General features: G+C 41.3%; 1 protein-coding gene across 5 annotated transcripts in view; it reads left to right on the top strand.

Annotated features, from left to right (window-relative positions):
- pde6a (phosphodiesterase 6A, cGMP-specific, rod, alpha) overlaps positions 1 to 16532 on the top strand; it is a 61536-nt gene extending 45004 nt beyond the window's left edge. For 4 of the 5 annotated variants that reach the window (XM_048542965.1, XM_048542963.1, XM_048542961.1 and 1 more), the window contains 7 exons: positions 1557 to 1657; positions 1766 to 1873; positions 4021 to 4084; positions 6467 to 6541; positions 6757 to 6840; positions 15276 to 15432; positions 16358 to 16532. In XM_048542965.1, the coding sequence (XP_048398922.1) occupies positions 1557 to 1657; positions 1766 to 1873; positions 4021 to 4084; positions 6467 to 6541; positions 6757 to 6840; positions 15276 to 15432; positions 16358 to 16416 (648 nt within the window). In that variant the 3' untranslated portion in view covers positions 16417 to 16532. The remainder of the gene's footprint in view (positions 1 to 1556; positions 1658 to 1765; positions 1874 to 4020; positions 4085 to 6466; positions 6542 to 6756; positions 6841 to 15275; positions 15433 to 16357) is intronic. The other variant, XM_048542962.1, reaches the window with a different exon arrangement.
- Positions 16533 to 17333: the final 801 nt, after the last annotated feature.

The following is a 17333-nucleotide window of genomic DNA, read 5'->3' as shown; positions in this document are numbered from 1 at the left end:
GAGATGTAATCTTTCAGATGAAGTACTAAAGTAGGACTCCCATGTGCTGTCTGAAATGGATGTCAAAATTTACATGACGAGAGAGTTGTTCCATTGTCCAAAAAAAAATTTGCCTCTCAGCTGGAACTATCCCAACAGATTACTGGGCCTTTCATCTCATTGTTACTTGTGAAACCTAGTTTTAAATGAATCGATTGGCATGTTTCCCTAGATTACTGTGATGACTGCACTTCAAAAGCATTTCATTGGCAGTAATGATAACCGTGTAGTAGATCATCTGTGTGACATCCCTATGTTGTGCTGCCACTTGTGATGAAATTCCACATTACCAGCTTAGCTGAGCTGGTGCTTTAATCTTATAGTGGCTGTTCTTTTACCAGAAGATTCTGAATGAGAATGGTGGAATGATTGAGATTGAAAAACAGTAATATCAGGGATAATTTTAATACCACTCAATGGAGAACAAATGGGTGCAATTTGTCTATCCATCCACACCCCATTCAATTTTATTTGAGTGCAAACTATTAAACCAATGAAATCTCACATGTTTAAACTAAATTAAGAGTTAAATTAAAATTGACCCCACCATATTGGTTAAGAAACAGTGATCTGTTGGTGGAGCTCTGGCACAATTTTAAGGCATTTCCCTCATTTCGCTATGCCTAATCTGGGAATTTTTAAAGTTGCCATTATAATTAGGAAACTTTGATAAACAGTGTATCGCCTAACATTAACTTGTCTACCTGGAATTGCATCCTATCACTATCACATTGGTTGGGAAAGTAGTAAGCAGACAGTAAGTATCACCTGTTGTACAATAAAAAAGGTTTGGCAAGTCACCACAGTTCAAAAAAGAAGATTGAAAACTGGATTTGGCTAATGGTATGCATATTATAATGTAAGGGTAAGGGAACACAAGTGTAGAGCATTGTTGAATTAAGTACATGAGCACTTCTTGGGAGGCTGTTGTGGTGCAGTAGTAATGCCCTTACGTCTGAGCAGAAGGACCTGGTTCAAGTCCTGCCTCCACTGGTGGTATATTGTAACATCTCTGAATGGTTGATAAAGGAAAATGTCATGAGCACCTGTTTAGGGCTCTTGTGACACAATAGTAATGTCCCTACCTCCAAGCCAGAAGGCCCAGGTTCAAGTCCCAGTGGTATGTAATACCTTCTCCAAACAGGTTGATTCGAAAAACAACTTATAGCATTCATCAATTGAGATTTCCAGAACACTGTGTAATCCCGTGTTCTCTCAATAAACCCATTATCAAAAAAATAGATTGGTGCCTAATTTCATATTTGACCATCTAGCTCGAGATCCAATTAGCAGCTTTTATAGAGCCACAGAAACAGGACATTTCTCCATTCTCTTGCCATTGGTAATAATTGGCCAGAAATAATGATTTAGAAATAATCAGAGAAGAATTGAAGATAAATGAGAATCAACATGCTCCAAAATATCTTCATTTCTATGTGGTTCTGACAGTAATGTAGTATATGGTGCTGATTTGGTCCCTTTTTAAAATTTAGTTTGTGTTATTTGATTTTTAACAGGATTTAAATATCTTCCAAAATCTCAATAGAAGACAGTATGAACATGTGCTCCATCTGATGGACATTGCCATTATTGCTACAGATCTAGCACTTTATTTCAAGTATGTTTTTCAATATCTTAAAAATGATTCACAGATTTGGATTTTATCTAATTTTTCATGAGACATAAAATTCAATTGATGTGCACTATTATTTCTATCACATGATAGAAAAAGAACAATGTTTCAAAAGATAGTGGACTTGTCAGAAACATATGAAAGTGATGAAGAATGGGTCCAATTTATGATACTGGAAACAACAAGGAAAGAAATAATCATGTAAGTAAAATTTTGGTATTTTTTAAAATTCCAAATCTGAAATTAGACATTACAATGTGCTGAAGAAATATGGTTTGAATTAAACATATAAAATTCAGAACGTTTGTGGCTTTAGAATGTTAAATTTGACATTTTTTACTAAATTGACTAAGGCACCAGAAATGTCAGCAAATCACCCATCTCAGTTGACTTTGCAATGTTCTCCTTACTGACATGTGAGGGGTTGTTCCAAAATTGACAGGGTTATCCCACAGGCTAGTTAAGTAACAGCTGACAGTCATTCTAATGGAATGATAACAATGTCACAGGCACCACCATTGACATTACTGGACATGTCCTGTCACACCATTAGGACAGACCCATCAAAGATGGTAGAAAAGAAGTGTAGAATTTGGAAGGAATTACCTTGGAAATCTTCAGCTTTTTAACACTGGATCCCATGAAGTCTCATGGCATCAGGTCAAACATGGCAAGGAAACCTTCTGTTGAATATCACCTACCAACTCTCCTGAACGCTTGAATTATTACAACAGCTTGTAGAATAACACTTGGAGGAAGCTCTGAGGTTAATAATGGCACGGAATGTGCACTGGATGGAGGACTTCACCTCTGCTATGCTTATCCAGAAGCACCACTACTGACCGAGCTGGCTGAGTCTTAGAGGACACAGTTGCTAGTCTGAGGCAAGTAGTGAGACAGCCAACATGAAGAAAAATTGTACCTGACCTTTTCCTCTCCATTCTATTTGTTGCACATGCATCTGCCCATAAATGTATTGGTAGGAGTGATCCACTGAACAGCATGTGGAGATTAGCTATCTATTTGAGGATATCGTCTATTATGTTGTGTAGTAATACCTCCATAACAAATGAGATAGATTTCAAATAGATCCAGCAACTCAAAATCAGAATCCATGAGGCACTATGGGCTATCAGCAGCAGAATTGTATTCAACAACGATCTATAATTTTGTAGCCTGGCGTATGCTCCATTCTGTAACTATCATCAAGCCAGCGGGTCAACTGAAAAGTGGTTCAATGAAAAGTGTGGGAAGGCATGTCTAGAATAGAAGCAAGCACACCTAAGAAGTGAAGTGTCAACTTGGTGATGCTATAATGCTATTATAGGGCTATTTGCATGCCAAGCAGCATAAGCAGAATGTGATAGATGAAGATAAGCAATTCACCAACCAATGGATCAGATCTAAGCTCTCTAGTGCTATCATATCCAATTGTGAAAAGTGGTAAATAATTAAGCAAGCCAGTGGAAGAAAAGGATCCATAAGAATTCTCATCCTCAGTGTTGGGTGAGCCCAGATCATCAGTGAAACTGATAAGGCTGAAACATTTGCATCCAACTTCAGCTAGAAACACTGAGGGATAATCCATCCTAAACTAAGATCCACAGCATCATAGTGGTCAGCTTTCAGCCAACTTTATTCACTCTACGTGATATCGAAAATAGCTAAAGGAATTGGATACTGCAAAGGCTACCAAGTGACACTTACATAACAACAATCTGTTCAGTGATGATTTTGTGTTTCTGCAGGGCAATTTATCTCCAAAACACACTGAAGCCTTGGTCTCAGTATTGTCAAAAGAGCAGAACTTTAGAGGAGAAGTGAGGATGACTGCTTTTGGCTAAGGCAGCGATTAACTAAGTTTGATGTCAAGGAGTCCTAGCAAATCTAAAATCAATGGCAGTCAAGGTGAAACTAAGTTGAAATCATACCATTGACGAGGTACACCGCAATAAATCATCAAGGCTCCTTCCAAACCTGCAATCTCTGTCATCTCACAGCACCATCACCTACAAGTTGCTGTCCAAGCTACAAATTATCCTGACTAGGAATTAAATTACTATTCCTTCTCCGTCACTCGGTCAAAATCCTAGAACTCTTTTCCAACCAGTATTGTGGGGGTATCTGAACCCACGTGAACGGTAGTGGTTCAAGACAGCAGTTCACTTTCTGAAGAGCAATTAGAAATGTACAAGAAATATTGACCCAGGCTGTGATGTCCATTTCCCACAAAAAGTTTCCAATAAAAATGCTTTCCGCACTTCTGGTACCATGGTTAATTGATGTTATGGTACTGATTTATTATCGTGATTATTACCTTTGTATAATCTTGAGCATAATTCATTTAGGGCCATGATGATGACAGCATGTGATTTATCTGCAATCACAAAACCTTGGGAAGTGCAAAGCAAGGTAAAACATATAATTTTGTGTTTTATTCCTACTTTAGTGTTTTTTCTTTGAATAATTTGCTGAGGAGTATTATGCATTATGAATTAGAATTACTTATTGCATGTATTTATATTGATCTGTCTTGCACAGTAACAAATAAAATAAAAGTGTTTGGAGTTCACAGTGCTTCAGGGTCATAGGTTAGAGCTCCATCACACTGTGATGTAGCATGTTACAACAATTCAGAGTGGCCAAGAAAGTACAGGTAGAGAATGAGGAAAAGGTGAATCATCCTTTGTTAAGAAAAATGATACAGAGGATTGGTATTATATATCACTGCAGGAAAGAAAGTTGGGACTAACCAGTCAATTGCAGATCATTTAGCCTTGGTTAAGTATGCAGATTCAAAAGAAAGTGTAAAGTTAGTACTCACTTAGGAAATGACAGTTTATTAAGAACAGCCAGTGTTGATCTGTGAAAGCTAAATATTCTCTTATGAAATTTAATAGTTTTGAAATATGCTGTTTTCAACTCATTTAAAAAGCATGACATGCAAATTCCCTTCCTTAGAAAGTTCCCTAATTTGAAAAGCTCTAGGTGGCAGCACCTAGATGCTGGATTTCCATCACAACATTCTCCTAACCCTAATTCCTCAAACGGGTGCCTACCCAACAAGATCCACTGCACCAGTTGTGCTTTAATTAATGATTATGAAATTGTTGGAGATATATTTGCCACCAGCCAGCATGTCTGGATGCCTCCTTGGAATATAAACAGAAACAATCGACAAAAATTAGTCGGTTAGACAACATCTGTGTAGAGGGGGAAAGTTAATATTTAAGGTCTAGAGATGGTAAGAACTATCGATGCTGGAGTCAGAGATGACACAGTATGGAGTTAGAGGAACACAGCAGCCCAGGCAGCATCAGAGGAGAAGGAAAGCTGATGTTTCAGTTTGGGACCCTTCTTCAGAAATGGGCGAGGGGGTTGGAGGTCTGAAAGACAGGAGGGCTGGGTCTGAGGAAGGTAGGTAGGAGGAGCAGATAGGTGGGAGAGAAAATGGACAGGTCAAGGAGGCAGGGATGACAGGGAGGGTTGGTCATGGGATGTGGCCAGAGTTTGGGAGATTTTGAAACTGGTAACTTCCACATTGAGACCATTGGGCTGTAGGGTCCCGAGGCGGAATATGAGGTGCTGCTCCTTCAGTTTCCAGGTGACATCATTGTGACACTGGAGGAGGCCCAGAATGGACATGTCGTCCAGGGAGTGAAAGGGGCAACTGGAGGGTGTTGTCGTTTGTTGTGAACCGAGCATAGATGTTCTACAAAGTGGTGTCCAAGCCTCTGCTTGGTTTCCTAGATGTAGAGGAGGCCACATCAGGAACAGCAGATACAACAGACCACATTAGCGAATGTGCAGGTGAACATCTGTCTGATGTGAAAAGTTTGTTTGGGTCCTTGGATGGAGGTGAGGGGGGAGGCGAAGGGGCAGGCGTAACACTTCCTGTGGTTGCAGGGAAAGGTGATGGGGGTGGTGGGGCTAGTAGGGAGTGTGGAGCAGATGAGGGAGTCATGGACAGAGGATCCCTACGAAAGGCAAATAGGGGTGGGGAGGGAAATGTATCTTGGTTGTGGGGTCAAATTGTGAGTGGCAGAAGTGGCCGAGAATGATACGTTGAATCTGGAGTTTAGTGGGGTGATATGTGAGGACAAGGGGGATTCTGTCTTTGTTTTTGTTGTGGGGAGGGGATGAGATGGCAGAGGTGTGGGAAAAGCAAGAGATGAAGTAAAGAGTATTTTCGATCACTGAAGGGAGGAAGTTGGGGCCCTTGAAATAAGAGGACAGCTGGGATGTTCGGGAGTGGAATATTTAAGGTCAGTGACTTTTCTTCAGAACTGGGAATTACTTGGATTGATTTTTATTCATTTATTGGCTAGACCAGCATTTATTGCTCATCCCTACATACCCAAAGGACATTAAGAGCAAACCGCAGGGCTGGGGTCTGGTGAATTTTCTTTAGTGAAAGATATTGGTGAACCAGATGTTTGTGACAAATAATCGTAATAGCATTGAGATTTTTTTAATTGAATTCAAATTTCACTTGCAGCCAGTAATGGGATTTGAGTCTATGTCCCCAGAACTTTTGCCTGGTGATCTGGATTGGTGGCCCAGTAATATTACCACCATTCAACCACCTCCCCTGAATAAAGTTAGTTTTTGCCTCCAGCAGTTCCATAATTGAATAATAGCCAACTACTAAGTAAAGAACTGTACCACCATTCTTACACTTTCTCAATTTGCATTTCAGTTCATAGAAGCTGTATGTTCCTACATTAAAATTGATAGCAGCCAATTTTGTGTTCTACATTGTGTCCCAGATCTGTCATTTCTTTTGTATTCAAGGTAGCTCTTTCCGTAGCAGCCGAATTCTGGGAACAGGGTGACTTGGAACGAACTGTATTGGATCAGCAACCTATTGTAAGTACTGGTACAATGGCTTGAAACAAATAATGGGATGATATATTGAACCTAATAAGGGCAGTACTTTATTGTTACAAGGTAGTTAACAAATTGTAATTCAACAAGTAATTAGAAAAGTTAATTTGAGAAAAGACAAATGTCACTATTTACATCTGAATTGCAGTATTTGTGGTTATAAAAATTAATATTTAGCATCATCATGACTCTTTCAGCCCATGATGGACCGAAACAAGGCTGCTGAACTTCCAAAGCTTCAAGTTGGTTTCATTGACTTTGTGTGCACTTTTGTATACAAGGTAAGAACACAGGTAGTAAAATATTTAAAGATTGCTTTATTATTTTACACTTGAAATATTATTTTAACTCTGTGAATTTAATTTATTAACAAATGTTAAAATGTCCTCAGAATAAAGAATGTTTTATGACCTATTTTCCTAATCCACCAGGTCTAAGATAAAGATTGAAATTAATCGCCACAATGAGGCAAAATATGTTTAAAGTGAATGCTTGGCTAAAATAAAATTTGTGTATTCAGAAGATGGTGAGCATGTGAAGTAATTATGCAGGATTGCTGCTGGAAATGAAGTTTGCTATAAATATCCAGACGGTGATAAAGATACTGTGTTTTGGGGAGGCAATGAGTAATTAGGATGAAAAGAACATTCAATATTTGGGACCTGTGTATTGTAATGGAAATGTCTTTTCCAGTCTTGTAGAGTCTATATGTATTTCCATAGACTTGGGGTTAAAGAGAGAAAGGTGATGTTATAGCTACCTGAATCAGAATTATGTGGTGTAGGAATTTTATAATTATTTTCCTCAAGCTAACCACAGGAATTTTATTTTCTGTGGACTGCCCTTGCCAGAAGTTAGCATTACAATGTATTTGAACTTGGTCATGTGCTGCACCAGACAGAATAATACTGTTTGGTAGAATGGTCTTCTCTGACACATTTTATATACATACCTGAGATAATAGGAACTGCAGATGCTGGAGAATCCAAGATAATAAAATGTGCGGCTGGATGAACACAGCAGGCCAAGCAGCGTCTCAGGAGCACAAAAGCTAGAACCAAAAGCACAAAACCAGCTAGAAACTGATGTCCATTTCAGGCCCACCGACTCCCACAGCTACCTAGAATACACCTCCTCCCACCCACCCTCCTGCAAAAATTCCATCCCCTATTCCCAATTCCTCCGCCTCCGCCGCATCTGCTCCCACGATAAGACATTCCACTCCCGCACATCTCAGATGTCCAAGTTCATCAAGGACCGCAACTTTCCCCCCACAGTTATCGAGAACGCCCTTGGCCGCGTCTCCCGCATTTCCCGCAACACATCCCTCACACCCCGCCCCCGCCACAACCGCCCAAAGAGGATCCCCAAAGAGGATCCCCCTCGTTCTCACACGCCACCCTACCAACCTCCGGATGCAACGCATCATCCTCCGACACTTCCGCCATCTAAAATCCGACCCCACCACCCAAGACATTTTTCCATCCCCACCCCTGTCTGCTTTCCGGAGAGACCACTCTCTCCGTGACTCCCTTGTTCGCTCCACACTGCCCTCCAACCCCACCACACCCGGCACCTTCCCCTGCAACTGCAGGAAATGCTACACTTGCCCCCACACCTCCTCCCTCACCCCTATCCCAGGCCCCAAGATGACATTCCACATTAAGCAGAGGTTCACCTGCACATCTGCCAATGTGGTATACTGCATCCACTGTACCCGGTGTGGCTTCCTCTACATTGGGGAAACCAAGCGGAGGCTTGGAGACCGCTTTGCAGAACACCTCCGCTCAGTTCGCAACAAACAACTGCACCTCCCAGTTGCAAACCATTTCCGCTCCCCCTCCCATTCTCTAGATGACATGTCCATCATGGGCCTCCTGCAGTGCCACAATGATGCCACCCGAAGGTTGCAGGAACAGCAACTCATATTCCGCCTGGGAACCCTGCAGCCTAATGGTATCAATGTGGACTTCACCAGTTTCAAAATCTCCCCTTCCCCAACTGCATCCCTAAACCAGCCCAGTTTGTCCCCTTCCCCCACTGCACCACACAACCAGCCCAGTTCTTCCCCTCCACCCACTGCATCCCAAAACCAGTCCAACCTGTCTCTGCCTCCCTAACCGGTTCTTCCTCTCACCCATCCCTTCCTCCCACCCCAAGCCGCACCCCCATCTATCTACTAACCTCATCCCACCTCCTTGACCTGTCCGTCTTCCCTGGACTGACCTATCCCCTCCCAACCTCCCCACCTATACTCTCTCCACCTATCTTCTTTTCTCTCCATCTTCGGTCCGCCTCCCCCTCTCTCCCTATTTATTCCAGAATCCTCTCCTCATCCCCCTCTCTGATGAAGGGTCTAGGCCCGAAACGTCAGCTTTTGTGCTCCTGAGATGCTGCTTGGCCTGCTGTGTTCATCCAGCCTCACATTTTATTATCTTATATACATACCTGCCTCTTTTGACCAATTTATGTTATTTGGTGTAATTTTATTACAAATAGAAATGCTTGTCTAGATTTGTATTTGTAAGTATACATCCCAAATGCCATCTAGCTACATTCCAATACCATTAAGAGCTGAGCACAACTAGCTTAAGAATTGAAATTCTATTTCAATTGAATGCTTGGAATCAATTTTTCAGGACTAAGAAAAGTGCACATTCAATGAAGTTTAAGGAAAAATAAAGACCGAATGTGCCACCTAAAAAAAAATTCAAAAAAGTCAGCGCACATGAAAAATTCCAGACAAAAAACTATGTGAATCAGTGTGCCATGACTGTATGTACAACTCTATTAACTGGATGGGTGATTCACAAAATGTATAGCTTCCACCCAAACGTTATTGTCCATTAAGAAATGCATTGTGGGTAAAAAATGTCATCATAATCTGGAGCCATTTAAGGCCTTACATTCTAAAATATAAGTTAATTTGTAAAAATATTACCCATGGGTCTTGAGATTGAAATTGATCAAATGGAAAATAACAGATGCCAATAACCTAAGTGGCCGAGGCACTTCTAATTTCTCTGAGCAATCACCTGGCTTGGGCCATCCACTTCAGTTACACCAAGGATACTGCATCAGTCCCCGATCATTCATTACTTGACTTACCTTGATTCTATTTTTCTGGCATTATTTTTCCAAATGCTCTGTCTGCTCTGAAACCATACACTCACCTGCAGTTTGCTTTAATGCAGAGCAGCAGTGTATGTGAAATGGACTCAGGTGGAACTACCCAGTGAATCTATGACCAATGGTTCAGCGTTTATAATTGGGAATGCTCAGGAGGTGAGAGCTCAAAGAGTGCAGATATCTCAGAGGATTGTGGACCTGCAGAGTAATGGAGTTAGGGAGTGGTAAAGTCATAAATGGAATTGAAAGAAAGGATGAGAATTTAAAAGCAAGATTTGCTTGACTAGCAATCAATTTACATCAATAAGCACAGGATGATCGGTGAATGATTCATAGTGTGAGTTTAGACCTAGCCAGCAGAATTATAGAAGATCTCAAACCCTCATGTGGAGAAAATTGTTTTGCTGCTTTGGCAGATGCTTGTGGTATTTGAGATTGAACTTGTCACAATATTGTCTTACATTGAGTTCTGCCTTATGCGTTAAATGAATGAATGGCTGCATGTTACATTTGTATTCTGTGGCGTTTACAATGGCCTCTTCAGGGGTTGCTGTGAGGATTATAGTAATCTCTTGTTCCAGCTGTGCCAAGTGGCTTGTCAGATTTCAGAAATACCTTTTGAAATGTACTTTTGATCAATAATTCTGGTTACCTGTGAAGTTAATCATCATTTGCATCAACAAACATCAAAAGCCACACAGGCATACAGACCAGCCATAACCTGTGTGTTTAGCTCCCTTATTGTTTATCATCTATAGTTTGTCTTCATCAGTTGGAAGATAATTGTAATAATGCATGATGTAAGATTACAAGGATTACCTTAACTTGGTTTTTGTAATTTTGAATTGAATTTGTATTGTCAATGGGAAAAGCTAATATTACTGTTGAGCTCAGGAACCTATTGAATTTTGTTGATTCTTCCCATAAATGAACAGGAAGCAGCCAGCCCATATAAAATAGCCTCAATAGGGACAGAGAGAGGACAAAGCGATCGGAAAAAGGCATCATATAGTCTCTCAGCACTTTCAACTAATCTCAGTACAATTAGAACTGCATTACTTTGAATGAGCTTCTCAACAGTACAGCAAGCTTGTTGTTTGCTAATCAAAAGCCACATTTTCTGCCTCCTGAGTAATGTGTTTTTTGGAAATTTGTTCCTGTTGGCACGATTTTAGCAGGATGTATGTGCTTTCTTCCTTTGTGGAATCATAGATCATAGAATCCCTACAGTGTGGACCCAGACCCTTCAGCCCAACAATTCCACACTAAACCTCAGAGCTTCGCACCCGGACCGATCCCCCATGACCCACCTAATCTACACATCCCTGAACACTACCAGCAATTTAGCACGGCCAATCGACCCAACATGCACATCTTTGGACTGTGGGAGGAAACCGGAGTACCCGGAGGAAACCCATGCACACACGGGGAGAATGTTGCAAACTCCACACAGAAAATTGCCTGAGAGTAGAAATGAACTCGGGTCCCTGGTGCTGTGAGGCAGCAGTGCTAACCACTGAGTCACCATGCTGCACATAATTTTACAATAACATTGACTAGGACCATAATAATAGCCTATCTTACCACCCACAGTAATTCTAATAGAAATGTTCTCATTTTAGAAATCTCACAATCCTCTGGTATTGAAAAATTTTTGGCTATAGTAAAAGAAGATATATTTTTCTTCAGGTAATTCAGTTCATTATATTTATCTTGAATGAAATTTAAGCAAAATGAGCATTACATAGTATTAAATTATCGAAACAAACCTTTCAGCCAGGTCCACACTAGTTTATTTCTATTTCATACACAACCTCCATTTAACTTATTCAACATATCGTTCTATTTGTTTCTCTCTCATGTGTTTGTCTAGCTTCCTATCAATTAATATATCCTATATATGTCTCAATTAATTCATGTAACAGGGAATAAAAATGTTTCTCCTGAAATGTCTATTGAATTATTAGCTGCCAAGAGTTGGAGGGGATTGGGTAGAATCCTTACAGCTTGGAAGTAAGCCATTAGACCCATCAAGTCTGCAGTAACACTCTGAACAGTATTCTATCCATACCCACTATCCTACCCTATCCCTGTAACCCTGCATTCCCGTGACTATCTGCCGAGCCTGCACATCACTGGACACTGTCAGTCATTTAGCACAGCCACTCCACGTAACCTGCACATCTTTGGACTATGGAAGGAAACCAGAGCACCTGGAGGAAGCCTATCCAGACATGGAAAGAATGTATGAACTCCACACAGATGGTTAACCGAGGCTAGAATTGAACCCAGATCCCTGGCGTTGTGAAGCAGCATTGTTAACTACTAAGCCACCGTGCCTCACCATAAGGTAAAGGCATCATTAACCAAGAGTCCCTGCCGAGTGCACCAAGTGAGGACAGTTAGCCAGTGGCTGATTATGTGCTTGTCATAGGAGGCCTGGACACCTTCAAATGTTTCTCCTTGGATTTCTGTGTTCTCTTCTACTGGGGAGGATTTCTTTGCATGAGAAATGTGGGGAGAGGAGAGAATAACAGTGAGGCACGGGTATGAGACAATAAAAGATGAAGCTGACTGTGAGCATGCATTGCTCAGATGGGGAGTTGAGAGATGTTCAGAAAGGGGAGTGTGTGGGAACTTCAAGGTTATGCTGTTCTGAGCAATGTTATGCAAGATAATGCTGGGAAAGGAAAGGTCAGTCTACAGGTCGGCGCATATAGTATTTTGCCATTTACCTGTAAGGTCCTTCTGAAATTCTTGAACCTCTTTGATGCTATATCCAGGTTCATGAAACTACACTGCCCCGGCTCACTACCTCAACTGCAACCATCTATTTACGCTTGCTTTGAGAGGTCGATCTTTTCATCCCTATCTTGGGAAAGATCACCTCACTTCAGTTGCTCAGATCCTGTAAAGGGACCTTCAGTTAGGTGTCTAAGAATCAGATGAGGACAGTCTTCTTTGGTGTCCTTCCCAGTTCGGAGGTTGATGAAAGCTAAGGAATCAGAATACAATTCAGCCATCCTGACTCTCCGCTATTGTAATCCGCTGAGCTAGAAACTTTTCCTTTGCTAGATTTAGCAATTTATCCTGCAGCGTTTGTCTAATTGATTGGGAAACCTGAAAATGGGATATTCATGCTTTGGCAGAATTGGGATTGTAGGAGGTTATCGAGGAGTGCAGCCAAAATCAAATCCATGGTACCACATTTGGCTCAGAAGTACAGGATGGATAGACATAACACTATTGGACATGATTCTTGGAAATGTGGGAGGTCAAGAGGATCAAGTGTCAGTTTTCAGGGAGACATAGGAATTACCAATGCTGGAGAATCTGAGATAACAAAGTGTAGAGCTAGATGAACACAGCAGGTCAAGCAGCACCAGAGCAGCAGGAAAGCTGATGTTTCAGGCCTAGACCTTCTTCAGAAATGGGGTAGGGGAAAGGAATTCTGAAATAAATAGGGAGAGAGGGGGATGTGTATCGAAGATGGATAAAGGAGAAGATAAGTAGAGAGAAGACAGATAGTTCAAAGAGGTGGGGTTGGAGCCAGTAAAGGTGAGTGTAGGTGGGGAGTCAGGGAGGGGATAGGTCGGTCCAGGGAGGACGGACAGTCAAGGAGGCAGGATGAAGCTAATTGGTAGGAGAAGGGGTTGGGCTTGAGTTGGGAAGAGTGGGTAGGTGGGAGGACAGGTTAAGGAAGGAAGGATGAGCTGGGTTGGTTTTGGGTTGCGGTTGGGGGAGGGGAAATTTTGAAGCTTGTGAAATCCACATTGATACCATTGAGCTGCAGGGTTCCCAAGCAAAATATGAGATGCTGTTCCTGCAACCTTTGGGCGGCATCGTTGTGGCACTGTAGGAAGCCCAGGATGGACATGTCGTCCAAGGAGTGGGAGGGGGAGTTAAAATGGTTCGTGTCTGGGAGATGCAGTTGTTTGTTGCAAACCGAGCACCGGTGTTCCACCAAGTGATCCTCAAGCCTCTGCTTGGTTTCCCCAGTGTAGTGGAGGCCACAACGGGAATAGCAGATACAGTATACTGTATTAGCAGATGTGCAGGTGAACATCTGTTTGATGTGGAAGGTCTTCTTGGGGCCTGGGATGGGGGTGAGGGGGGAGGTATAGGGGCAGGTGTAGCACTTCCTGTGGTTACAGGGAAAAGTGCCGGGTGTGGTGGGACTGATGGGGAGCATGGAACAGCCAAGGGAGTCACGGAGAGAGTGGTCCCTGTGGAAAGCAAATAAGGGTAGGGAGGGAAAATTGTCTTTGGTAGTGGGGTCAGATTTCAGATGGCGGAAGTGTTGGAGGATGATGCATTGGATCCTGAGGATGGTGGGTGGTACATGGGGATGAGGGGGATTCTGTTTTGGTTGTTATTGTGGGGAGGGGGTGTGAGGGATGAGTTGTGGGAAATGTGAGTGACATGGTCGAGGGTGATCTCAACTGCTGTGGAGGGGGAAGTTGAGGTCCTTGATAAAGGAGGATATCTAGGATGTCTGGGAATGGAATGCCTCATCTCCGGAGCAGATACAGTGGAGGGAAAGGAATTGAGAATAGGAGATGGCCTTTTTGCAGGAAAGGTTGAGAGGAGGTAAATTCTAGGTAGCTGTGGGAGTCGGTAGGCTTGAAATGGATATCGGTTTCCAGGTGGTTGCCAGAGATAGAAACAGAGAGGTCCAAGAAGGAGAGAGAGAGGTATCGGAGATGGTCCAGGTGAACTTAAGATTGGGGTGGAAGGTGTTATTTGAAGAGGTTTCCTTAGAGAGGAAAAAGCAGAGTGGACATCTGATGAGGTATTCAGAGTCATGAAGTGTCTGGACAGAGTAAATGGAAGGAAGGTGTTCCCACTTATGAAAAGATTCAGAAAGGAAAGGCATGGATGTGAAATAATTAGTAAAAGAAGCCAAAGTGACTTAAAGAAAATCTTTTTCACACAATAAGTTGTTAGGGTCTAGAATGGACTGGTAGTGAGTTTGTGGCAGCATCTCCAATTGAGGCATTGAAAAGCACAATAAATGGCAATTTGGAAAGAAAGAAAACGTGCAGAGTTTAGGGGAGAAAGCAGGAAAATGGCACTAAGTGAGATGGTCATTTTAAAGAGCCAATGTAGGCATGATGAGCTTTTGGACTTCTTCTGTAATCTTTCTGTAGTCTCACCTGAAGTGGAAACGCCTTTCCTACATTTATCCCATCAAATCCTTCAAGAGAAAAGATCCACAGCCTGTTCAGTATTTTTGATACACTAGAACTGAGAGGTGACATCTAACTATAATAGATTTTTTTGGTCTAGCTCCAGTGCCTCTCCATTTGTTTTATGATTTGGGCACCAGAGCTGCTGATTGTACTCCAAGTTTGTATGAGTTTAACATAACTTCCCTACAACATTGCTTAATTACTTTTTTTAATGATTGGTACATCTATCTTTACATATCCCTTGTTTAGGTGCTCATTTTCCACAGAATATATGACCTCATTACTTCTCCTACCAATATGAGCCACCTCATACTTGCCTACATGAGAATATTTGAATATTGTGAACATTTCCTGAGTCACTTGCAATTACACTAATACTTCTTCTGTCATGTTAGGAATTCACCAGATTTCATTCTGAAATTCAGCCAATGCTCAGTGGCATCCTCAATAATAGAAAGGAGTGGAAAGCACTGGCTGATGAGCATGAGGCAAAAGTGAAAGCCATTGAGGAAGAGAAACAGCGAAAGGAAGAAGAACTTGCAGCAAAACAAGGTTAGATATCTGGATACAAGTCAGAAAACAGAAAGATATGTCGAATGAATCAGATTAAATAGGGTGGGAGGACTTTATGTGCAGCATTATCACCTGCATCGAGCAGTTTGGCCAAATTACCACTCTTTATATTGTGAATTCCATACCAAATACAGTAGCAGAAATGCAACACAGTACATCCTGTAAAATGTGTTAAATTAGATGCACAAAGTGAGATTTCTTGCAGAGCTCAAGTAGCTGGCAAGCAGGCTTCAGCTAGAAGCTGGATGCTTTAGAGGAACAGGTAGCTCCTACAATATCAGATGGGCATTTGGCCTTTAGATCAGTGGATGATTGGTTTTGAGCAGGGAGCCAGCGGAGAAGATGATTCTTCAGGAATAGTGGAAATTAGAATGACAGCTGCCCATACATGGATTCTGAGGCCAGGAGGAGAATTCTCTGGACAACTCACCTGTTTAGTTGTCAGTTAGCTGAGAAGCCACCAGGTGCTGATTAGATCATGCAGTATACACGTATAGGGAGTTGAATGAGTCCAAAAATAGAAATTGGCACCTGTGACACAATGACAAAATTGGGTCCGAGCATCCATTTTAAGCACAGTTATAACAATAACTGCAATGTGAAGATAAATCATTGCTCACAATTTTTGGGATGTTACGACTCATCATTCACTAAGTAAAACTGCTGAAAATTAATTCAATAGTATGTTAAAAGTGTGAGTAAATCGCAAGTGAGGTAAATTATTCAGATTGCTTAGGCTGTTGCCAAGAACTGATGTGTGTGTTTACATATAAATTTAAATGGTATTTCAAAAAAAATTTAACCCATAATTTATAAGATTATAAAACTGCCAATCTAATGTGTATCACTGAAGTCAGATTTTAGTCTTTTAATGTGATTTTTGTCTCTCCCTTTCAAATTGCAGCTAATGATGCTTCACAAAAGGCACAAGGTTCTCAGTCGAAGACATGCAATCTTTTGTAAACTTCCACAAATAATTACTTCTGCGAGTCTCCACCAGCAGTGTACAACAGATACAGAGATAGTAGGAACTACCGATGCTGGAGAATCTGGGATAAGATGATGTAGAGCTGGAAGAACACAGCAAGCCAAGCAGCATCAGAGGAGCAGGAAGCTGATGTTTCAGGTCGAGACCCTTCTTCAGAAATCAGAAACGTCAGCTTTCCTGCTCCTCTGATGCTGTTTGGCCTGCTGTGTTCATCCAGCTCTACACCTTGTTATCTCAGTATATAATAGATATTTGGGGAGAAAGTCTAATTTTCAAAATTAGCTGTATTGTTAAAAGATAGCCTACATTAAAGCTAAATCTTTATGCTTCCTTAATTACAAGGCTTCAAGTAATTGTCAAGAAAAATGAATTTAGAAAAGTCAGATTAATGTGTACTGTAAAGAAATTGTTTTATCTTATGAATCGTATAAAATACCGTGTGATACAGAAAGTTAAAATATCTTTGAGAAATAAGTTATTTTCAATCTTGTACTGAGGTGAAAAGAGATTATACAACAACATGTGAGATGAACAAAAACGAAGTTGCTGGAAAAGCTCAGGAGGTCTGGCAGCATCTGTGAATGAAATAACAGTGTTAACATTTCGGTCGGGTCCAGTGACCCTTCCTCAGAACTGAGCTTTTCCAGCAACTTTGTTTTCGTTCCTGATTTACAGCATCCGCAGTTCTTTCCATTTTTAATTTGTGAGATGAATTTGGAGCTTCAGTAGATGCATTAACATTTGATTATCTTTGACTGCTACGTTCACAAATGAGTCCAACAACCTATTCTTACTGTCCATGATCTTGGTTTTAAAATAAAAATCTTCCTTTAGGTTCTGACTTGAAGTTACTGGTGCATTGAAAAGTTTGGAATTATCATCAAAAGCAAAT

Source organism: Stegostoma tigrinum, chromosome 13, assembly GCF_030684315.1.
Source record: "Stegostoma tigrinum isolate sSteTig4 chromosome 13, sSteTig4.hap1, whole genome shotgun sequence".
NCBI classification, from domain to species: Eukaryota; Metazoa; Chordata; class Chondrichthyes; order Orectolobiformes; family Stegostomatidae; genus Stegostoma; species Stegostoma tigrinum.
The sequence above is the reverse complement of the archived record's forward strand: the minus strand, read 5'-3'. Positions and strand labels throughout refer to the sequence as shown.